Below are 26,115 nucleotides of genomic sequence, written 5' to 3' on the forward strand. Positions count from 1 at the left end.
GTATTTATGTAAGTGCGTTTGTATGTGTATGTTTGGGGGTCTGAAATGGACTAATCTAATTTACAATATTCCTTATGGGAACAAATTCGGTCAGTACTGGCGCCTGAACATACTTCTGGAATGAAATAATATCGTAAACCGGGGGTCCACTGTATTATGTTTCGTTAGGTTAGGTTACATTAGATTAGGTTAGGTTAGGTTACATTACATTAGGTTTGGTTATGTTAGATTAGGTTAGGTTTCATTACGTTAGGTTACGTTTGGTTAGGTTAGATTAAGTTAGGTTGCATTAGGTTAGGTTACATTGTATTAGGTTACGATTGGTTAGGTTAGGTTACGTTTGGTTAGGTTAGGTAAGATTCGTCAGGAAACAGGACTGTTTCCTGGCACAGGTCTTAAGTCATATGATGACCCACAGCTGAAGCTGCTTTTGGCCATTGGACTGAGGCCTTCTACTGGCCTTGCCCTTTAAAAATTAAGATTATTTTTGTTTATTTCTCATGTAATGCCTTTGTGTTCTGTTATAGTGTTGTGTCTTAACACTTTCAGGGTTTCGGCTGTACTTTTACGGCTTACGCCCCAGGGTTTTTGACGTACTAGTACGCCTAAATTCTAGCGCCCTCAAATCTTGTGAGAGAAAGCTGGTAGGCCTACATATGAAAGAATGGGTCTATGTGGTCAGTGTGCACAGTATAAAAAAATCCTGCAGTACACAGTGCGTAATGAGAAAAAGAAAACTTTGACCGTGTTTTTGGATTAAAACAGGGACTTTGCACTATATTTTCGTATGGTATTTATTGTTGTATTCTAGTTTTCCTGGTCTCATTTTATAGAATGGAAGACATATTACAGAAATTGAGATGATTTTGACTGGTTTTACAATGAAAGGTACCTTGAAATTGAGCTCAAAGTAGCAGAAATGCTCGATTTTTACCAAAGTTCAAAAGTAAACAAATCATGCTAAGCGTGCAATACATGTCAACTGGTGAGTCTAATATTCTTTCACAAGTGTACTGATATTATTTATATCATTTCTACACTAATGCAGTAGTCTGCATAACAGTAAATCTTCTATTTTTTTGCAAGAATAAAAATTCAAAGTGGAGAACCAAAGAAATATAAGAGGGGCCTGGGGATGTGACTAACGAACAGAGAACGTGTTATTTTAGTGCCAGGAATGTCTTTTTTTGTTTATTCTGGACCCTGTTTGAAAATTGGCATCTTTTGAAATTTGTGTGAAATTGGCAAAATTGCTAAATTCTGACCATTTTATTGGATAGTTGAAATCAGTAAATGGGTGGTTTCTTGTACTCATTCGATAGAAAAAATGGAGTTCTAGCAAAATAGTTATGATTTTTGTCGACTAGTACACTGGAATTGGCCGAAAATAGGGCTCAAAGTGGGCAAAATCGCCGATGCGTGAACATCGTCGAGACTGCTAACTTCATGAGAGCATAATTCCCTAAGTTTTCCATCAAATTTCATACTTTTGGTGTCATTATGATCAGGAAAAGATTCTCTAGCTTTTCATAAGAAAAAATAATTTTTTTTTTTTTAAATTTGGGGGACCCTGAGAACAAGTCTCGGAGGGGGCCTGTCGACCCTGAAAGGGTTAAGTCCTGATAAGCATTAAAGTGTTGTGTCTTGAACATGTAGAGCGAACAGTAGTATGAATAGCTTTAATATTTACATGGTTTTGGGACTTGAATAAGGGCATAATGTATTAGAGTTTGTAATGGTTCTGATAGCTAGCTTTTGTTGAGGAGGTGGGTTTATGATAGTTCTGATAGCTAGCTTTTGTTGAGGATGTGTTTTTATGGTAGTTCTGATAGCTAGCTTTTGTTGAGGATGTGTTTTTATGGTAGTTCTGATAGCTAGCTTTTGTTGAGGATGTGTTTTTATGGTAGTTCTGATAGCTAGCTTTTGTTGAGGAGGTGGGTTTATGATAGTTCTGATAGCTAGCTTTTGTTGAGGAGGTGGGTTTATGGTAGTTCTGATAGCTAGCTTTTGTTGAGGAGGTGGGTTTATGATAGTTCTGATAGCTAGCTTTTGTTGAGGATGTGTTTTTATGGTAGTTCTGATAGCTAGCTTTTGTTGAGGATGTGTTTTTATGGTAGTTCTGATAGCTAGCTTTTGTTGAGGTGGGTTTATGATAGTTCTAATAGCTAGCTTTTGTTGAGGAGGTGGGTTTATGATAGTTCTGATAGCTAGCTTTTGTTGAGGAGGTGGGTTTATGATAGTTCTGATAGCTAGCTTTTGTTGAGGATAGTTCTAATAGCTAGCTTTTGTTGAGGAGGTGGGTTTATAATAGTTCTGATAGGTAGCTTTTGTTGAGGATAGTTCTGATAGCTAGCTTTTGTTGAGGATAGTTCTGATAGCTAGCTTTTGTTGAGGAGGTGGGTTTATAATAGTTCTGATAGGTAGCTTTTGTTGAGGATAGTTCTGATAGCTAGCTTTTGTTGAGGAGGTGGGTTTATAATAGTTCTGATAGGTAGCTTTTGTTGAGGATAGTTCTGATAGCTAGCTTTTGTTGAGGAGGTGGGTTTATAATAGTTCTGATAGGTAGCTTTTGTTGAGGATAGTTCTGATAGCTAGCTTTTGTTGAGGAGGTGGGTTTATAATAGTTCTGATAGGTAGCTTTTGTTGAGGATAGTTCTGATAGTTAGCTTTTGTTGAGGAGGTGGGTTTATAATAGTTCTGATAGGTAGCTTTTGTTGAGGATAGTTCTGATAGCTAGCTTTTGTTGAGGAGGTGGGTTTATAATAGTTCTGATAGGTAGCTTTTGTTGAGGATAGTTCTGATAGCTAGCTTTTGTTGAGGAGGTGGGTTTATAATAGTTCTGATAGGTAGCGTTTGTCGAGGATGTGGGTTGATGATAGTTCTGATAGCTAGCTTTTGTTGAGGATAGTTTTGCTAGGTAGTAGGTTGGTAGACAGCAACCGCTCAGGGAGGTACTACCGTCCTGCCAAGTGAGTGTAAAACAAAAGCCTGTAATTGTTTTACATGATGGTAGGATTACTGGTGTCTTTTGTCTGTCTCATAAACATGCAAGATTTCAGGTATGTCTTGCTACTTCTACTTACACTTAGGTCACACTACACATACATGTACAAGCATATATATACACACCCCTCTGGGTTTTCTTCTGTTTTCTTTCTAGTTCTTGTTCTTGTTTATTTCCTCTTATCTCCATGGGGAAGTGGAACAGAATTCTTCCTCCGTAAGCCATGCATGTCGTAAGAGGCGACTAAAATGCCGGGAGCAAGGGGCTAGTAACCCCTTCTCCTGTATATACATCTACCATCCGACTTACGACCGAGTTCGGTTCCGAGAAACAGGTCGTAAGTCAAAATGGTCGTAAGTCGAACTTTACTACTGAATATCAACAAAACATTTTTGTAATGACTATTTTATTGTTTTATTTTGGTATTTCATGTTTTACTTTTTATGTTGTTAGTACTGTATTTTATACTGTAAGGTTTAGGATAAACACTGTGTACAACACAAATAGTTGTTTATTTCTCAGAAATTTGGCATAAAAAACATGGTCGTAACTCGAGTGGTCGTAAGTCGAGCAGGTCGTAAGTCGGATGGTAGGTGTATTACTAAATTTGAAAGGAGAAACTTTCGTTTTTCCTTTTGGGCCACCCCACCTCGGTGGGCCACCCCACCTCGGTGGGCCACCCTGCCTCGGTGGGCCACCCCACCTCGGTGGGATACGGCCAATATGTTGAAAGAAAGAAGTTCTGATAGGTAGCTTTTGTTGAGCAGGTGTTATGTAAAAAGTTTTGGCTTAATATTCCAGGATGAACTGAAACTCTCTAGATTTTCTTTATAAATTGTGGATGAGTTGTAAATTTTAGCAGTCATGATTTTGTGACATATTCTTTATAACTTGGGAGCTCAGCGTTTTCATTAGTATTTGTAACTTCATATATTTATTTAACGTATGTTGAAAACAGGAGTCAAGTGACAACTGCCAGTGGTACGCAGCTCGAGCATCGAAAGAGCCTCCGGAAGAACTACATATCCGGCCAACAGTTCCACGCGTCATTAACCAGAATGGTTATGTGTCGGAACTAGATCCTGGGAAAGGTGTCATTCTCTTTGACTTTTACGAAGAGGTATGTATGCATTTCTCCATGGGAAAGTGGAACAGAATTCTTCCACTGTAAGCTATGCATGTCATAAGAGGTGACTAAAATGCCAGGAGCAAGGGACTAGTAACCCCTTCTCCTGTATATATTACTAAATCTAAAAAGAGAAACTTTTTTTTTTTTTTAGGTCACCCTGCCTCAGTGGGATATGGCCAGTTCATTAAACAAAAAATGTATGCTTTAATCACTCCATTGTATCCGCCTAAGGTTAATCAAAATTGTATGTCTTCTCTACAAGACTTACTAAAGCCATATAATATGACTTAATAGAATACTCAAGTCTCATGTATTCATTGTAACTCATCTAATGACCGTACGCACTGTTATTGCCTTATTAATCTTAAGTTAATTTTAAGTTTGCATATTAATCGCCTCTTATGACACGCATGGCTTACGGAGGAAGAATTCTGTTTTACTTCCCCTTGGAGAACAGTTTCTTACATCTTCACATCATCTGCAGCAAATGTGTGTGATCGATCAGACTGTGATAGCTGAGTTACAGCCTGGTCAGCAAGAAAGTGTGGCTTCAGATCAGCCAGAGAGGTCAGAAGAATCCTTGAAAGTGATCACAGAATTTAAAATATATTTTTATAATGCTATGGTTTAATATGTGTCCCTTCATACGAGAATACAGTGGTACCTCAGTGTACGACAAGCTCCCAACTCGAACAGTTATGTAAGTGTATTTTTGTAAGTGCCTTTGTAGGTGTATTTTTTGGGGTCTGAAATGGATTAATCTACTTTACATTATTCCTTATGGGAACAAATTCATTCGGTACTTGAACAGATAGCCACGCGAACAGCCTTCTGGAACAAATTAAGGTTGTATACCGAGGTACCACTGTATCTTGAGTGAGTTTCATTGCGATCGGTCAGTTAGTCTCCGTAAGATAAACGCAAGAACAGTCACCCCCACCCCCCCACCTCTTGAAAAACAATAAGCTCCTTGACCCACATGCTTAGAAAATAACATTTCTATAAATATTATGTATATAACATATTATTTATATAGCTGTGAATGGTTAGACATACAGTGGTACCTCGGGATATGAACTTATTTCCTTCCAGAAGGCTGTTCGACTGCCAATACCAAACGAATTTGTTCCCATAATGAATAATGTAAATTAGACTAATCCTTTTCAGACCCCCAAAAATACGCTTACAAAAGCTCTTACACTTATGTAATTGTTCGCGTTTTGAGCTGTTCGTATCCCGAGGTACCACTGTATTTACAGAGGACCCTCGCCTAACGAACGCATCGCATAACGTTAAACTCACCTAACGATACATTTTAACGCTAACTTTTGCCTCGGCTAACGCTAAAAAACTCGCCTAACGATATTCGTTCTCGGGTACCAATTAATATCGTTAGGTGAGGGTCCACTGTATATAATTTTTTGGCGTTATTGATGTTTTGACACAGGACCTGGCCCTGTACTTCATGGCAGCACCAGTGGGCCTTACGAAAAAAATTTGTTTGTAGTTAGTGAAGAATAAGTCACAGTGCCATGACTAGACTTGTAGATAACCCATGGTTTGGAGAGAAAAGTTTGCATAACATTTAAGTCTGTGATGGACCAAAATCCTGTCAAAATTTTCACCTCTAAATTGTGGGTTGTGAATTATCAAATATTAATTCATCCATGGCTTGCAATGTTTCAGTTTCTCTGTAATGATACAATGACTGGAATTAAATTTCTGTTGTATCTACCAGAAGGTATTACAGCTCTTGGTAATTGGTAAGTGTTTTGTGAGATTTGGTACAGTAATGCCTTTTCATCTGCTGGTATTATTTTTATGACACATCGGCTGTTTTCCATCGAGGCCGGGTGACCTGAAAAAGAACAAACTCTTTCCTCACTATTCACTCCATCACTGTTTTGCCAGAGGCATGCCGATACTACGGTTAAAAAACTGCAACATATCAACACCCCTCCATCAGAGTGCAGGCATTGTACTTCCCACCTCCAGGACTAAAATCTCCTTGATTCTCTTCATAAATGTTTCCTTACTCACACTCCAACAGCACATCAAGTCATAAAAACCACTAACCTTCACTCACTTCTAACACTCACACACACTTGCTGGAAGTCTAAACCCCTCACACACAAAACCTCCTTTACCCCTGTTGTTAATGTACAGTAGAACCCCAGTATCCACTGATTCGGTATCCACAGTTTCAGTTATCCACATTTACTGTGGCCCAAAAATACCTCTTAATTTGCATAATAATGGTACCAAAGCACAAAAGTAGAGAAGTTGGCAGTTCTTCGAAGCCTAAGAGAAGCCAAGAAACTTCCCATCAATGAAAAAGTGATAATTCAGCACTTACTGTGCATGATTTGTAATTAAACTTTATAATAGGTATGTATAGGACTTACATATAGGGTTCACTACTATCTGTGGTTTCGTTATCCACAGCAGGTCCTTGGAATGTATCCCCCGCTGATACGGGGGTCCGACTGTGCATGAAAAATACGAATTCTTCAGGTCGGGCACGGAGGATGGCAGCATGTCAGTCAGTGTTGCTGTGAATCAGTATACTAAGACTGTGATGGTACAATCTCAATGTTACTGTCATGGAAGAGAAGTCTCCACACAGTCACTTACTCGGTTTACGGGTAATGAGGATAAAGGCATTACCGCAGACACTCACAAAGGTTTAGTGCAATGCATACAATAATAATCTACAATCGGAGGACATCTTGTTCAAAAAATAGCAGACATTTATGCTGAAGAAGGAGATGCATGAGTGTTAAATCATCAGGGAAGAAATACAGACTTGTTTTTCTTGCCACGTTTTGGTTGGTATGTGTCTGATTTACAACCAGTCTTGTGACATAATAATAATAATAATAATAATAATAATAATAATAATCTTTATTTCTACAAGTACATGTACAAGGTATACAGGCCTAGCTGACTTCAGTGACATACTATATAGAAAGCCCTTGTTATGCAGAGCATTTTGGGCAAATTAGGTCAAATTTGTTCCCAGGATGCAACCCACAGCAGTTGGCTAACACCCATGTACCCACTTACTCCTAGGTAAACAGGGACAGCAGGTGTAAGGTGACTAACACCCAGGTACCTACTTACTGCTAGGTAAACAGGGACAGCAGGTGTAAGGTGACTAACACCCAGGTACCTACTTACTGCTAGATGAACAGGGACAGCAGGTATCTTAAGGAAATATGTCCTAATGTTTCCACCCATACCGGGGATCGAACCATGGACCTCAGTGTTTGAGATGAATGTGCTACCAACCCAGCTACAGGACACCTCCTCACATAAGATGCATATTAAGGGGTTTTCTATAAGCAGTATTATATGTCAGTCACACAAATTATACAAATAACTGCATTCCTCACTGTAGAAATATAGTTTGTATCATAAGCCTACTCCCATCACTAGGCCTATTCACTGGCTCACCATCTGGTGTTGCTCCCAGCCTAACTGAAAGCCTATCTAGGGATCTCGTAAAAAAATTTTGTTAAACGGCATTCTTCTATGCTACGGGCCCCAGAGGCTCACAGTTTCCTCTACCCTTCATGGCTATTTTGTTGCAAATACCAGCCAGATTTCTTCAGACTTCCAGCTGATGCTAGTTGTTACTGACATCAAGTATGAGATGTAAGATAGATTTCTTCAGACTTCCAGCTGATGCTAGTTGTTACTAACATCAAGTATGAGATGTAAGATAGATTCTGCTGGAGCCTGAGAAGTGAATACAGGTGGTCTTCGACTTATAATGGGGCCACATACCGACAAACCCACCGTAAATTGAAAATAGCGTAAGTCGAATATGAAAGTGATAAATAAGTAAATAAACAAATAATTACTGTAACTAAATACCAATATTAAAAATTCAATAAATGAGTACAAGGTAGGGACTTGCAGCCTTCACGCTGGGTAATTATCTTAAGTCTCATCTCCAATGTAATTGCTTTTGTATCATCGTAAAGTTGAAATATCGTAAATCGTACCACTGTAAGTCGAGGAGCACCTGTGCTAGGTGGGTCCATCTCACGTACCAAATGTTTCCATCTCACATACCAGGTTGGTCCATCTCACTTACCAGGTTTGTCCATCTATAATACCAGGTGGGCCCCAAAGCTCCCAAGGCCCCAACACAGAAATACGCCTCAAAACAAAATGCTTCATTTTTAAATTCCCTAAAAAACTCTCCCTTTTTTTTTTACCAGGAGCAGAGAGTATTCTTCATGAGATCCAAATTCTACCTTTTTGGAAAACGACCGGCAGGCAAGCGAAGTCTCAAAGAATTCCTCAGTGAAAACGACCCCCTCCAGTTTGACGCTGAGATGTGCGAGGCTAATGACGACAACTTCAACTGCACTTGGTTCGCCACCATCGTATGGAAGGGCAAGAAACCTCAGGGTATGTATACAGTAAATAACAAAAAGGCACAATACCGTGACTGGAACAATACACAAATAACCCGCACATAAAAGAGAGAAGCTTACGACGATGTTTCGGTCCGACTTGGACCATTGACAAAGTCACACTGACTTTGTCAGTGTGACTTTGTCAATGGTCCAAGTCGGACCAAAACGTCGTCGTAAGCTTCTCTCTTTTATGTGCGGGTTATTTGTGTATGTATACAGTAGGTTTGCAATGTAGCACATTGCAAACCTACTGCCCCCACATATCCCTCAGGCTGTGAGGGATATGTGGGGGCTTCAGACCACCACCAACAAAAGCCTGGTTGACCAGGATAGCACCAGATAATCCTGGCCCCATGGTCAGGCTCCAGGAGTAGAAAGACTCTCAAAACTCATCGAAGGTATATCAGAGGTACCTGGCTAGGTTAGGTTTCAGACTGCCACTGTAAAGTGAATATTGCCTTAAAGCAAATCACAGCATTTTTTCCTACTCACCAGTGAATATAAAAGCCTAAAAACTTATTTACAGTGAACTAGGTCTAAAAAATGGAAGAGTAAAAATAATGTTTTTTATATTGACAAAAAGTATCTTAACCCTTTCAGGGTCCAGAGGCCAAATTTCAAAGTGCGCACCAGGGTCCAAGAATTTTAAAAAAAAAAAATTTATTTTTTCTTATGAAATGGTAGAGAATCTTTTTCTGAAGGTAATGAAATAAAAAGTACGAAATTTGATGGAAAATTGACAAAATTATGTTCGCGAATTTTGATGTGTCAGCGATATTTATGAATCGGCGATTTTGCCGACTTTGACTCCCATTTTAGGCCAATTACGTTATTCCAGTTGACCAAATTCTTAGCAATTTCACTAGTATTACTTCTGTTCTATCGATTGAGCACAAGAAATCGCCACCTCAACTGTTTCAACTACAAAATAAAGTGATGGGAAATTGGTAATTTGGCCAATTTAACACAAAGTTCAAAATATTCCAATTTCAAAATAGGGTCCAGAATAAACGATGCAGGTATTCCTGGCACTAAACTAACATTTCCTATGTTCATTAGTTACAATTTGAGGCTTTACAAATGAATTCCATTTTGATTTTTTATTCACATAATGAATTTTTATTCAAACCAAAAAATAGAAGATTTACTGTTATGCAATATTGTAATAATTGTATAAATATCATCACCACATTTGTGAATGTATATTAGACCCACCAGCTGACGTGTATTAGACGTGTGAGGTCGTTTGTTTACTCTTGAAAATCGGCAAAAATTTAACATTTTCGCTATTTTGAGCTCAGTTTCAAGCCATTTCCAGTGCTAAAACCAATCAAAACCGTCTCTATTTCTGTAAAATGTCTTCCATTCTATCAAATGAGACCAAGAAATCATAAATACAACTATAAAAAGCATACGAAAAAGCACTGCAAAGTCGCTGTTTTAATCGAAAATCATGGTCTCAGTTTTTTTCTCTCATTATATACTGTGTGCTGCAGGATTTGTTTTATGTGGTGCACACATACCACATAGATATATTCTCTCATATCTAGACCCAAATTTACCACTCACAGCTTATCAGAGTGAGCTGAGCTCATGGTGTAGATCTACAGTTTGGACCCTGAACGTAAAGCCGTAGATCTATGGCACGGACCCTGAGAGGGTTAAGAAGAATGCAAGGGCTGAAAATAGTAATCATGAATATAATAATAATAATCTAGGTAGTAGGTTGGTAAACAGCAACCACCCAGGGAGGTACTACCGTCCTGCCAAGTGAGTGTACAACGAAAGCCTGTAATTGTTTTACATGATGGTAGGATTGCTGGTGTCTTTTGTCTGTCTCATAAACATGCAAGATTTCAGGTATGTCTTGCTACTTCTTCTTGCATTTAGGTCACACTACACATACATGTACAAGCATATATATACACACACACACCCCTCTGGGTTTTCTTCTATTTTCTTTCTAGTTCTTGTTCTTGTTTATTTCCTCTTACCTCCATGGGGAAGTGGAACAGAATTCTTCCTCCGTAAGCCATGCGTGTTGTAAGAGGCGACTAAAATGCCGGGAGCAAGGGGCTAGTAACCCCTTCTCCTGTATATATTACTAAATTTAAAAAGAGAAACTTTAGTTTTTTCTTTTGGGCCACCCCGCCTCGGTGGGATACGGCTGGTATGTTGAAAGAAAGAAGAAGAATAATAATAATAAGAATGAGAATACTATAATAATAAATTTATTTTAATAATTGAAAAGTGCTAAATTAGTGCTCTAAAGTGAGTATCTTATTATCGAAGTATGTCTGTACAGCATTTTTGTATTTTATTGTTGAAAGATTTTGCCTGAAAAACTGGCTTCTTTAATACAATAATGCATTCCTAATAATTGTTTGTTACTCAGGCGTTCAGAACTCAGAGCGTACGGTGTTCATCATTAGGATATGGCGTTCCTTGACTTACAATGGTTTTGACTTATGATATTTGACTTTACAATGGTGCAAAAGCATTTATGTACTTTTGAGATGAAACTTAAGATAATTACCCAGCATGAAGGTGGCAAATCCCTAACTTATATACATTTTTTACTTTTCAATACTGGTATGTATTTAGTTACAGTAATTATTTGTTTATTTACTTGTTCAATGATAGCAGTTATTTATTTAGCATATCGTATTCATATTCGACACGATATTTTCGACTTACGATGGGGTCGTCAGAATGTAACCCCATCGTAAGTCGAGGACCACCTGTATGCCAGTCCTCATCTCAAACCACAACCACAAAATAGGTCATCCATTGTGCTTTAGGGTATCCTTCAGCCTTCTAGTAATTGATTTATACATGGAGTACATTACCCGATGACTCATGGGTGACAGCCTCCAGCCATGGGAACAGGCTGACACCCTTTCCCTAGTAGATCTTCCTTTATCACAGCCCAGGGGTTCTCAATGGGGAATCAAGTCTGGGGAATTTCCTGGCCAGTCACCGAAGAAGGGTACCTCAAGTCACATACAAATCTGTAATCATAAGCCAATCCTTCTTCTTCTTCTTCTGTTGGGTTTCAGGGCCACTGACAGCATACGCTTATCGAGCCCATAAGCCAATCCGTAATCCTTAAAACAAACTCGAGGTATGTCTGTACGACATTTGGGTATTTTATTGCCAAAACATTTCGTCTGTAAATAGGCTTCTTTAGGACAGTAAACAGATCTGTTTGTAACTTGATAAAGCCGACTGTGTGGGCAAAACATAATCAACACAGGATTACATTATCATGCACTTGTGTCTATTTTTCCAACAAGACTAATGTGTTGGCTGCTGATTTTTTGCATAAGAAAAAGTACAATGATCTGAGGCTTCTGTAAACACCTGTATGTAGAAGCTATGTTACATCAAGCACCCTTCATACTTGTGAAGGGTTCTTTATCTAAGCATTACATATACTGTTCCATTCCTTGGGCCAAACCTGATTGCCTAGTTTTTCCCAGGTGTTGTATAGGAATTAATAAGTTTTTTGCTTCACATGATAATAATTGCACCGAGCATTTTTCCCGTGGAGAATAAGTTGCGTTATTTTTCAATACAGAGTCTCCTCACTTAGCGATGTATTTGTTTATCGATGACTTGGACTTATGACGGGCCCTCTGACCAGTATACATACCTAAGTAATGTATGTTAGAGCTGATTTTTCTCTATTCTGTTTATTACAATATAGTACAGTACACTACTGTATATACATTTAAAAAAAAACTATAAATGTTATAAATGGTGCAAAGGTGACATTAAAACAATATAAAAAATGGTTGACACAAACCCACTACCATCATAGTATGCTCCTCGCTTAGCAACGAATTTGTTTACTGACGTGGTCTTAGGAACGCAGCTCCGTTGTGGCAAGAAGAGGCTGTGTATGTGCTTAAGAAGGTCACATACGGGAGGGCCCCTGCATATACTGAACCTTCTTTTCAGTGTTTCACATATTCGTTGGCTTCAAATTGAACCATTGTTCATTATGTTCCACCCACCAGTGATTGTCACTAGTGGTTGGAACAACGGCTTGGTTGAAAGCCAACAAAAACACGTATATTACAGTCATGCATATATTTTATATATAGAAGCTTCAGAACAGTGAACAGGAATTTTTTTTCAGTTAGTGGCATCAATGCACATATTGGTGTCATGACCACTGATGATGTGTCAGCTGATGACAGTGCCAGTAACGCCGGGGGTGTCAGCAGGGAGCTGCTCAGTGCCGACGAATTCCCCTCTTTAAGCAGACCTCCTGGACTACTAGACTATAGACACAGCTACAAGGTGATTTTTTTTTTGTTTTTGGTTCCTCTGTTCAAAATATGTTATTTTTTTTTATTATCACACCGGCCGATTCCCACCAAGGCAGGGTGGCCCGAAAAAGAAAAACTTTCACCATCATTCACTCCATCACTGTCTTGCCAGAAGGGTGCTTTACACTACAGTTTTTAAACTGCAACATTAACACCCCTCCTTCAGAGTGCAGGCACTGTACTTCCCATCTCCAGGACTCAAGTCCGGCCTGCCGGTTTCCCTGAATCCCTTCATAAATGTTACTTTGCTCATGTTAATATGCTAGAATACTCATTTCCTATAATCATAAACCAACCCATAATCCTTAAAACAATTTAACTCAAGATATAGCTGTACGACATTTAGGTATTTTATTGCCAAAACATTGTCTGCAAGACAGGCTTCTTTAGAACACTAATATTTCCTGACAATTGTCCATTACTCAGGTGTTCGGAATTCAGAACCTACGGTGCTCGTCATTAATGCTGAATATAGCATATATTAATGTGTTCAATTCTCTCGAGTTCATTGTGATTCCTAAATTTATTGTTACAACTATACCTAGAGACTGTATATATTAGCATTCAATTAGTTATTGCCATATTAGTCTTAAGATAGGCATAAGTCTGCCTGAAATGCTGTGCATACTAAGGGGCTTTCTGCATGCACACCTAAATATTACCCATCCTGTATATACATTGTATCATGCTGAAATAATGAACCTAATTCTGTCCCTGCTTTTATTTATGTGGGTGATGGGAACAATAGTGATTTTTTTTTTACACAAATCAATTTTATAGCCTAAGAGCTGTTATCCTACCTTGGTTCATTTCCGAGCCCAGCCCTGTCTGAGGTATACTACCCATAACAGTTGGCTAACACCCAGATACCTACTTACTGCTAGGTGAACAGGGGCAGCAGGTACCCGTACCGGAGACCTGTGGTAACTTTGTCCTCTGTGTATGCAGTCAAACAACTGGGGCTGCCATGTTATATTTGATCAGAAAAATAGGACACACATTTTGGTAAAAGCTCCTAATTTGATAGAATCTTAGTTTGTGGTATATAAGACATCCCCCAGATACAGGGAGGGCCGGATTACCACATAGGCAAACTAGGCATTTGCCTAGGGCCCCGCGCATTTGGGGGCCCCGCGGTCCAAGGGGTTCAGGGGCTCATCCAAGACTGCGCACATGGTGCAAGTGCAAAGGGGTCCCTACCTAAAAAGTTCAAGTGTTTGGAGAGTAAAATTGATTTTTAAAAATTAATCAAAACAAAAATAAATAATGAAATAAAATAAAATAAAAATAAATAAACCTAACCATAGATGGCAACACTCAACACGCCTTTGTTTACATCAGAACAGCTGTGTTTTCCCGCTAATGGGTGAGCATGGGAGATTCCTCTCCAATTTTCAGTAGTTTATATGATTTGATAGTCTTATGCATGATGCAATGATAACAATAATGGTCAGTGATTTATAAAGGGAATAATAGTGCTGTAGTGGTTATGCTGAATATAATAGGTACATGATGTCACTACTTTAATAGCCTAATCTAGTAATACTATGCTGTCTTGAGTTTATTCTCTTTAAAATGCATGATTTAACAAGATAGTTATAATGCTGTTGGTAAATGGTTTTGGTTGTCTTGATGTACTTTCCCTATTAAATTTAATCTAAATAGCCAGAATGTATTTAATTAAATCTTAACCCTTTGAGGGTCGACAGGCCCTCTCCGAAACTCGTTCTCAGGGTCGGCCAAATTTAAAAAAAAAAAATTATTTTCTCTTATGAAAAGATAGAGAATCTTTTCCCGATCATAAAGACACCAAAAGTTTGAAATTTGATAGAAAACTTACGGAATTATGCTCTCGCAAAGTTAGCGGTCTCGGCGATGTTTACGCATCGGCGATTTTGCCCACTTTGAGCCCCATTTTCGGCCAATTTCACTGTACTAGTCGACAAAAAACATGAATATTTCGCTAGAACTCCATTTTTTCTATCGAATGGGTGCAAGAAACCACTCATTTATGAAATCCAACTATCCAGTACAGTGGTCAGAATTTAGCAATTTTGCCAATTTCACACAAATTTCAAAAGATGCCAATTTCCGAATAGGGTCCAGAATAAACAAGAAAGACATTCCTGGCACTAAAATGACATTTCCTTTAGTCATTAGTCATGTCTCAAGGCCCCTCTTATATTCTTTTGCTTTCCACTTTGAATTTTTATTTTCACAAAAAATATAAGATTTACTGTTATGCAGACTACTGCATTAGTGTAAAAAATGGTATAAATATTATTGGTGCACTTGTGAAAGAATATTAGACTCACCAGTTGACGTGTATTGCACGCTTGGCACGATTTGTTTACTTTTGAAGTTTGGTAAAAATCGAACATTTCTGCTACTTTGAGCTCAATTTCAAGGCACCTTTCTTTGTAAAACCAGTCAAAATCATCTCAATTTCTGTAACATGTCTTCCATTCTATAAAATGAGACCAAGAAAACTAGAATACAACGATAAATACCATACGAAAATACACTGCAAAGTCGCTGATTTATTAAAAAAAAATGGTCAAAGTTTTTTTTTTCTCATTATGCACTGTGTGCTGCAGGATTTTTTTTAGACTGTGCACACTGACCACATAGACCCATTCTTTCATATGAAGGCCTACCAGCTTTCTCCCACTAGATTTGAGGCCGCTAGAATTTATGAGTACTAGTACGTCAAAAACCCCTACGCGTAAGACGTACAACGAAAACCCTCAAAGGGTTAAACAGGCTCACACCGACCCCCTCCCCACCTCCAAGCTGGAAGGGGTCGCTTCGCTTACCCGTAACTCAAAGGGGCCCCGCCAATCTGAATAGCCTAGGGCCCGTAGACTTCTTAATCCGGCCCTGGATACAGGTGTGTGATGTAAGAGCTATGACCCACTAAGAACTCTGACCTAAGAACTATGACTAAGAACTATGACCTATTTAGATCTATGACCTGACTAAGAACTATGACCTGACTAAGAACTGTGACCTACTTAGAACTATAACCTCTCCAGGTATGACCTGACTGAGAACTATGACCTGACTTAAGAACTGTGACCTAAGAACTAAGACCTAAGAACTAATGCTTCCTATAGGTTCCTGTAGGACTATAGGTGCTTTGTATAACCTCAGCAGCCTGTGGATGGCCCTTCACATTAATACAAGGAACAATAGCATTCTTGAGCAAATTAAAAAATTAAGAGTTACTTACATTGTGGATTTGTAATACAACAACCAAATAAAAAATTATTTTCAGAATGTACATTATTTCAGGTACAACATCGATTTTCCGGAACCTTTGGTTCCAGAGCCTTTCCGGATTACTGATTTTTCCACCTTTAGAGAGCGCAGTATTCCTTGGTCTTGGGGTTGCATAAGTGACATACAGCTTGGTGGTAAATACACTGCCACAGAAATTTCAAGTTCCTGCTCGTAGATTTGTATGGATTATAAGAGGTTCTGGACCATGAGTGTCCGGTAAATCGATGTTGTACCTGTATTACATAATTATGACATTTATTTCATACAGTTTGAAAAGCCCCTGCTTATCAAGAGCATTTTTGACAGACTAAAACTGGAGCCTGGAGTTGCAGTCTAGTCACATAGCTACTTTATATAGGGCAGCTTTACATAAATGCAAATGTTAAAGCGTGTCGGAAATTGAATAATACACACTATGAAGGCTTTTTGATGAGCTAATTAATCTTAGATACACTTTTTCAATTGCATTTATAAGAAATTGCACTATACATATTGGCAAATCTTGTGGTTTTCTGGCCAGTAGACATATCATTAGAGGTCACCTCTGGATCCAAGACTGGTGACTGAAGGTGTATTTCATAGCTCTGTGTTCTTGCTGACTCACTCTCTCCCATTACTAGTTGAATGCTACTATGAGTTGAATGCTACTAGTCGAATGCTACTAGTCGAATGTTACTAGTCGAATGCTACTAGTTGAATGCTACTAGTTGAATGCTACTAGTTGAATGCTACTAGTTGAATGCTACGATGAGTTGAATGCTACTAGTTGAATGCTACTAGTTCCTCTGGCACTTGACTGCACGTGATATTGAATAGCTGAAGTTAGATTATTTGAATGCTAAGTTTAATTAAGTTGTCCATAGGTAAGAAATATTTATGTAATTTTTGTAGCTATAAGTGTTATATTTAAGATAACTCATCACTGCATCCACCTACCATTACATTATTATTATTACTTTTTACAGTTTTGAGACGTGAAACTCAAATTCGTTGGGCTATTTTCTGGGTATAAGAAACCTAACCTTATTTTCTCATATATTCTTCAGCTCATTTTACATGATTTTTGTTTGCACGCCATTTTCGAGAATGTAACTTCCGTATTAACCCTTTCAGGGTCCTGACCCTTGATCTAAAACTTGTCCATAAGGTCCAAGAATTTAAAAAAAAAATTATGTTTTTTTTATTATGAAATGGTAGAGAATCTTTTTCTGAAGGTAATAAAACAAAAAATTTGAAATTTGATGGGAAATTGACAAAATTACGCTATCACGAATTTTGCTGCATCAGTGATATTTATGCATCGGCAATTTTGCCCACTTTGAGTCTTATTTTACGCCAATTACATTATTCCAGTCGACCAAATTCTTAGCTATTTCATTTGTATCACTTCTGTATTATTGACTGAGCACAAGAAACTGCCCAATCAACTATTTCAACTACCCAATAAAGTGATCAGTAATTGGTAATTTGGCCAATTTCACACAAATTTCAATATATTCCAGTTTCAAACTTGGGCCTAGAATAAACAATGCAGACATTCCTGGCACTAAAATAACATTTCCGATGTTTATTAGTTACGTTTTCAGGCTTTGCACATGAATTTCATTTTGATTTTTTTTATTCACATAAAAAAATTTATTCACACCAAAAAAAAAAAACAGAAGATTTGCAGTTATGCAATATTGTAATAATTGTATAAATAATATCAGTGTATTGATAAATGTATATTAAACCCATCAGTTGACACGTATTGGATGTGTATTGAACATCAGCAAAAATCAAACATTTCCACTGCTTTGAGCTCAATTTCAAGCTATTTTCAGTACTAAAACTAATCAAAATCATCTCTGTGTCTGTAATATATATTTCATTCTATCAATTAACCCTTTGACTGTCGCGGCCGTATATATACGTCTTACGAGGTACCGTGTTTGACGTATATATACTCATAAATTCTAGCGGCTTCAAATCAAGCAGGAAAAAGCTGGTAGGCCCACATGTGAGAGAATGGGTCTGTGTGGTCAGTGTGCACCATATAAAAAAAATCCTGGAGCATGCAGTGCATAATGGGAAAAAAAAAACTCCGACCGTTTTCTTTAATTAAAATGCCGACTTTGTGGTCTATTTTCGTATAGTATTTATGGTTGTATTCTCGTTTTCTTGGTCTCATTTGATAGAATGGAAAACATATTATAGAAATAGGGTGATTTTGATTGATTTTACTATAAAAAGAACCTAGAAATGGAGCTCAAAGTAGGGGAAATGTTTGATTTTTGCCAATGTTCAAAAGTAAACAAATGATGCCATTGTCCAATAAATGTCCAACTAGCCATTCTAATATGCAGCCATCAATGGGTTGATGTTATTTATACAATTATTACAGTATTGCAGTAGTCTGCATAATAGTAAGTCTTCTATTTTTTGTTTGAATAAAAATTCAAAATAGAAAGCAAGAGTAATATCAGAGGAGCCTGGAGACATGACTGATGAACAAAGAAAATGTTATTTTAGAGCCAGGAATGTCTGCATTGTTCATTCTGGACCTTATTTTGAAATTGTCATATTTTTTAGTTTTCGTGAAATTGGCCTAATTGCAAATTTCTGACCACATTATTAGGTAGTTGAAATCGGTAAATGGGCAGTTTCTTGTACTCAATCGATAGAAAAAATGGAGTTCTAAAGAAATAGCTATGAGTTTGATCGACTGGAACAATGGAATTAGCCGAAAATAGGGCTCAAATTGGGTGAAATCGCCGATTTGTAAACAGTGCCAAGGTCGCTAGCTTTGCGAGAGTGTAATTCCATCAGTTTTCCATCAAATTTCGTTTTTTTGGTGTCATTACAATCGGGAAAAGATTCTCTATCATTTCATAAGAAAAAATAATTTTTTTTTTTTAAATTTTGCGACACCAGGAGACACCTCAGGATTGGGGGTTGCGACAGTCAAAGGGTTAAGACCAAAAAACCGCAAATACAGCTGTAAAAACCATACAAAAATACTCTGCAAATTTGCTGTTTTAATCCAAAAACACGGTCACAGTTTTTATTCTCATAATGCACTGTATGCTGCAGGATTTGTTTTATATGGTGCACACTTACCACATAGATGCATTCTCTCATATCTAGGCTCAAATTTACCGCTCACAGCTTATCTGAGTGAGCTGAGCTCACGGCATAGTACTACGGCATGGACCCTGGCTTCAGAGTCATAGAACTACGGGACGAACCCTCAAGGAGTTAATGGTCAACCGTATGTGATGGACCACTCGTATTTCACTCTTATTTCTTTTTTTCTTTCATGACTGATCAAACACAGCTCACAAAAGACAATAGCTTTGTCCTTCCCAATCCATATCCAGTTAAACTCAGTATTTCTTATGTCAGCTGGATTAGTGTTGCACCTCTCTACTTGTCTCCCTTTTGGAAAAGTAGCTAGAATGTTAGTGCTGGTGAAAGATTTCTTCATTTCGTTCACTCTGCCATCGTTAGAAATGGCCGGCGAGGTAGGGGAAAATTACATGCTATTAGTTGCTGATCATAAAGTGTTGTCTGTAAAGGCTTCTCCGCAATAGGCTGTATGCAACTTATTGACAAGGTGACATACTGTCACCTTCGTTTGTCTTTCTCTCTCACTAATACAACTCTGGTCTGACCTATTTGAATTATTCCATTCCACATGTCACAGTCATTGGAGTGCATCATATTATTATTTTTTATTAACACATGAGCCATCTCCCACCAAGGCAGGGTGGACCACCAAGGCAGGGTGGCCCACCAAGGCAGGGTGGCCCAAAAAAGAAAAACTCTCACCATCATTCACTCCATCACTGTCTTGCCAGAGGCATGCTTACACCACAGTTATAAAACTGCAACATTAACACCCTTCCTTCAGAGTGCAGACACTGTACTTCCCATCTCCAGGACTCAAGTCCGGCCTGCCGGTTTCCCTGAATCCCTTCATAAATGTTACTTTGCTCACATTCCAACAGCATGTCAAGTCCTAAAAACCATTTGTCACCATTTGCTCCTATCTAACATGTTCACTCATGCCTGCTGGAAGTTTAAGCACACAAAACCTCCTTTACCCCCCCCCCCCTCCCTCCAACCTTTTCTACGCCAATCCCCTACCCTGCCTTCCCTCCGCTACAGATTTATACTCTTGAAGTCATTCTATTTCATTCCATCCTCTCTGCATGTCCGAACCACCTCAACAGCCCTTCCTCAGCCCTCTGAATAATAGTTATGGTAATCCTGCACCTCCTAATCTTAAAACTACGGATTCTGTGCATTATATTCACTCCACACATTGCCTTCAAACATGACATCTCCACTGCCTCCAGCCTCCTTGTCGCAACATTCACCACTCATGCTTCACATCCATACAAGAGCGTTGGTATAACTATACTCTCATACATTCCCCTCTTTGCTTTCATGGATAAAGTTCTTTGTCTCTACAGACTCCTCAGTGCACCATTCACCTTTTACCCCTTGTCAATTCTATGATTCACCTAATTTTTCACAGACCTATCTGCTGACATGTCCACTCTCAAATATCTGAATACATTCACCTCCTCCATACTCTCTCCCTCCAGTCTGATATCCAGTCTTTCGTTTCCTACTTTTTTTTATCCTCGTCACCTTACTTTTTCATATATTCATTTTTAATTTCCTTCTTTTACACACCCTACCAAACTCATCCACCAACCTCTGCAACTTCTCTTCAGAATCTCCCAAAAGTAGTGTCATCAGCAAACAGCAACTGTGATAACTCCCATTTGTGTTATATTCTTTATCTTTTAACTCCACACCTCTTGCCAAGACCCTCACATTTACTTCTCTTACAACCCCATCTATAAATATATTAAACAACCACGGTGACATCACACATCCTTGTCTAAGGCCTACTTTTACTGGGAAATAATCTCCCTCTCTCCTACATACTCTAACCTGAACCTCACTATCCTTGTAAAAACTCTTTCACTGCTTTCAGTAACTTACTTCTTATTCCATACATTTGCAACATCTGCCACATTGTCCCCCTATCCACGCTATCATATGACTTTCCAAATCCATGCCACAAAAATCTCTTTATCCTTATCTAAATACTGTTCTCCTATATGTTTCACTGTAAACACTTGGTCTACACACCACTTACTCTTCTCCTATCCTACTCTCCATCTTACTCTTAATTCTTTCAATAATAATTCTACCATACACTTTACCAGGTATACTTAACAGACTTATTCCCCTATAATTTTTACACTTTCTTTTGTCACCTTTGCCTTTCTACAAAGGAACTATGCATGCTCTCTACCAATCCCTAGGTACCTTACCCTCTTCCATACATTTATTAAATAATTGCACTAACCACTCCAAAACTATATCCCCACCTGCTTTTAACATTTCTATCTTTATCCCATCAATCCTGGCTGCCTTACCCCCTTTTATTCTACCCACTGCCTCACACACTTTAACCACACTCACAACTGGCTCTTCCTCACTCCTACAAGATGTTATTCCTCCTTGCCCTATACACGAAATCACAGCTTTCCTATCTTCATCAACATTTGACAGTTCCTCAAAATATTCCCTCCATCCTCCCAATGCCTCCAACTCTCGACTTAATAACTCTCCTCTCCTGTTTTAACTGTCAAATCCATTTGTTCCCTAGGCTCACTCCAAAACTTTGTCTTATTTTCAACAAAATTTGTTGATAACATCACACCCACTCTCTCATTTGCTCTCTTTTTACATTGCTTCACCACTCTCTTAACCTCTCTCTTTTTCTCTCCATCTACTCCTCCCTCCTTGAATCAATTTTACTTTGTAAGAACTTCTCATATGCTAACTTTTTCTCCCTTACTACTCTATTTACATCATCATTCCAGCAATCGCTCTTCTTCCCTCCCGCACCCACTTTCCTGTAACCACAAACTTCTGCTGAACACTCCTACATTTTTTTAGTCACTCCTCTTTCTATTGACTTACTCTATTCACATTAAGATAAAACAATATGGTGTGTTCTCTTGCAGACATTTGAGGTCAACGGCACTATCCGCGAGGGTAAAGGGAATGTTCTGAAGCTCTTCAACGAAGAGTGCGGCATCGCCTTGTGGATGATACACCGTAATACCTGGGAAACTGTCTTTTTTCATCGCAAGAACTCGTACCTTGATAGTGTGTCGCTAAGTAGCTTTGATCTCCAAGAATCTTTCTCAGAAGGTTAGTACATCTTCTGCAATAGGAAATTGTGTGAAGACTTGACATCACTTGAGTGTTTGTTGGTATAAGGAGGAGGAATACTGCAGCAGGCCTACTGGCCCGTATTAGGCAAGTCTTTCTCAGACCCAAATGCACTAACAAAATTATTTGCCCAACCCATTTTCTGTTACCCAAGGAATAATTTTTGATAGCCCTGTTAAATTACATGCAACTCCCACTGAGATCTAACCCCTCTCACTCATGTTGGACAAGTATGTGGGTGACAAAATATTCGAGTGGTTGCCAGTACATGAAACTATAACAGATATTTTTTTTTTAACCCTTAAACTGTCCAAACGTAGATCTACATTTGCACCGCTAGCACTCCGAACATAGATCTACGTTTTATTTTACATGCTTTCAAATATAAAATAAAAGCAGATCAACGTTTGGAGCGCTAGCGGTGCAAACGCAGATCTACATTTGGACAGTTTAAAGGTTAAAGCTGAATGACTTAGCTCTACCAGGAAATAAATATATTATTGTTATTATGATAAAAATGAAGTGCTAAACCCACTAGGGTCATTCAGCGCTGCCCCTGGAAATATAAACGTCACTCAGTTTCTATAGGATACTTACAACTCTTACCGCTATAGCAGTAACCAAATGACCAAATTACATGAATACCTGGAGAGTGAGGCACTAGGCTTAGGTCAAGGCCTGTGAGTAGCTTTTTTGGCTTCCAAGTTGCTGGGTAATTTTTTTAAGATTTTTAGGGGAAGAAAAGAAAAAACAATATCCTCGATACCACAATACAGCCTCTCCTCACTTAGCAATGTACTCGTTTATCGATGACTCAGACTTACACACGACGGGCTCTCTGACCAGTATGCATACCAAAACAATGTATATTATGGGTATTAACCCTTAAATGGTCCAAACGTATATATACGATTTTTTCAACATTTGAAAGTATGTAAAAAAATGTAATCTTTTTTTTTTTTTACATTTGAAAACTTGTAAAAAACTTCGATTTACATTTTTTTTTTTGTTATATTTGAAAATATGTATTATTATTATTATAATCAAAAAGATTGAAAATGTGTAAAAAAAAAAAAAAAACGTAGATATACTTTTGGAGCACTACGGATTTGAACGTCGATCTGTTTGGACCGTTTAAGGGTTAATAAAGGAGATATAAATAAGGTCTTGAGGATATCTCTCCAAGAGAGAACCCTCAGTAATGGATTCAAATTAGACAAGTTTAGATTTAGAAAGGATATAGGAAAGTATTGGTTTGGAAATAGGGTAGTTGATGAGTGGAATAGTCTCCCTAGTTGGGTTATTGAGGCTAAAACCTTAGGTAGTTTCAAATTTAGGTTGGATAAATACAAGAGTGAGAGGGGTTGAATTTGAGTGGGGTTTGCACCTGAGCTTATTGCTTGGGTAGCATTTGTTCTGTACAAGAATGGTATACAATACCGACAAGATAAAGATACCCAGATGTTGCACATGTGTCTTAATTTCAGCATTTGTTCTGTTAATGGGTTGGATTTGTGAAGGACTTGCCTAGTGTGGGCCGGCAGGCCTGTTGCAGTGTTCCTCCTTTCTTATGTTCTAGAGCTGATTTTCTCTATTCTATACAATACACTGCTGTATAAACATTTAAAAATACATATACTATGTTATAAATGGTGCGAAGATGACATTAAAACAATACCAAAGATGGTTGACACAAACCCACTACCATTATAGTATGCTCCTTGCTTAGTAACAAATTTTTATACTGACGTGGTTTTAAGAACGAAACTCTGTCGTTAAGTGAGGGGAGGCTGTATTTTTATACATTATCATCATTGAATGCTAATTATTATTATTATAATCAAGGGGGAAGCGCTAAACCTGGAGGACTATACAGCGCCTGGGAGGGGGGATGTGGAAGGCATTCAGGCTTAATTCGGGGAACTGGAGCACAGATCCAATTCCCTAAATCAAGAGCCCCTCACCAACATCAAGGAACCTTCCTTGAGGGGATGGAATGCTAAACCTGTACAGATTATACAGCGCCTGTTGGGGAGAGGATGGAAGGTGTTCAGGCTTAATTCAAAGAATTAGAGCATAAATCCAATTCCCTACATCAAGATTTATTATAATTATAATCATGGAAGTGAGTGTGCTAAACCCATAGGGATTATACAGCACCTGTGGGGGGGGGATGGAAGGCATTCAGGCTCAGTTCAGGAAACTGGAGCACAGATCCAATTCCCTAGGTCAAGAACCCCTCACCAGCATCAAGGAACCTTCCTTCAGGGGGCCCTACATCAAGAGTCCCACGGCAGCCTTCATGCCATAAAATATGGTACATGGGAAATTATATCAACTAAATTACGAGTCTGCTTATTTAACATTGACAAGAGTTTATTTAGAAAATACAGTGGACCCCCGCATAACGATCACCTCCGAATGCGACCAATTATGTAAGTTAAGTCAGGTTAGGTATTGTAAGTTAAGGTATCGTATTGTTTAGTTAATATTAGGTTAAGGTATGTTAGTTATTGTAAAGTATTGTATCATGTAATTAAGACTAGATTAGGTATAATATAATAATAATGCATCTTTATTTCTATAAGTACATGTATAAGGTATACAGACTATAGCTGACATCAGTGACGTACTACTACAGTGGACCCCCGCATAACGATCACCTCCGAATGCGACCAATTATGTAAGTGTATTTATGTAAGTGCGTTTGTACGTGTATGTTTGGGGGTCTGAAATGGACTAATCTACTTCACAATATTCCTTATGGGTACAAATTCGGTCAGTACTGGCACCTGAACATACTTCTGGAGTGAAAAAATATCGTTAACCGGGGGTCCACTGTATTCAGGTTGAAAATTTCTTGCGAATTGTAAATTTTAACTGATGTTTCATCTTTCAGGAACATCCTTAGACATCTCGGCAGTTCCAGCTATTCCTGAGTTTCCATGCCGGTGGATAGCACACAAGGCCATTGCAAGATGTTGACGATTCTTTCCATAGCAACATTAAACTATTATTTATATGTTGGATCGTTAAAATTCCTGTTTATTTTTTGATTAATGAAAGCATGTAATGAATCAGTATAAAACATTACTCTTGAGAACCTAGTAGACTGACCACAGAACAGGTATTATTATTATTATTATTACAATCAAGGGGGAAGCGCTAAACCCGGAGGATTATACAGCACCTGGGGGGGGGATGTGGAAGGCATTCAGGCTTAATTTGGGGAACTGGAGCACAGATCCAATTCCCTAAATCAAGAGCCCCTCACCAACATCAAGGAACCTTCCTTGAGGGGTCAGAACAGGTAGAGTTTGAACCCATGGCAAGTGAGTCCACAGATTTAAACCCCACCCTTTCCATGGTTCATTTGCAATCTTGTTATTACGATTTAGCAAGTCACAATAGACCAACCTAGGGAGGTGCAACCATAAAAAGGAGTTATATACATGGGAAAGCACTAAACCTGGGGAATGGGTTAATGAAGCTTCTGGTCAAAAGATATTCCCCATGATGAAGTTACTCAGCATTACATGAATGTTTCTGTTATTGTATTATTACTCTAAAACCAATCAGTAAACCCATAAGGGTCATACAGTGCTGCAGGGCAAGGTGTGCTTTTTTGATTAGAAACTATTGAGGTCAGAGACGATAACAGAGGTAGAGTTAGAAAGGGCTGTGACGAGT

The 26,115-nt window shown here is 38.4% G+C and overlaps 1 protein-coding gene across 2 annotated transcripts in view; it reads left to right on the top strand.

Moving 5' to 3' along the window:
* LOC128700995 (uncharacterized) overlaps positions 1-25,447 on the top strand; it is a 58,398-nt gene extending 32,951 nt beyond the window's left edge. For both annotated transcript variants that reach the window (XM_070080253.1, XM_053794541.2), the window contains exons 4-8: positions 3,963-4,124; positions 8,363-8,555; positions 12,708-12,871; positions 22,215-22,404; positions 25,325-25,447. In XM_070080253.1, coding sequence (XP_069936354.1) covers positions 3,963-4,124; positions 8,363-8,555; positions 12,708-12,871; positions 22,215-22,404; positions 25,325-25,410 — 795 coding nt within the window. In that variant the 3' untranslated portion in view covers positions 25,411-25,447. The remainder of the gene's footprint in view (positions 1-3,962; positions 4,125-8,362; positions 8,556-12,707; positions 12,872-22,214; positions 22,405-25,324) is intronic.
* The last annotated feature ends 668 nt before the right edge of the window (positions 25,448-26,115 follow it).

Source organism: Cherax quadricarinatus, unplaced genomic scaffold (assembly GCF_038502225.1).
Source record: "Cherax quadricarinatus isolate ZL_2023a unplaced genomic scaffold, ASM3850222v1 Contig253, whole genome shotgun sequence".
NCBI lineage: Eukaryota > Metazoa > Arthropoda > Malacostraca > Decapoda > Parastacidae > Cherax > Cherax quadricarinatus.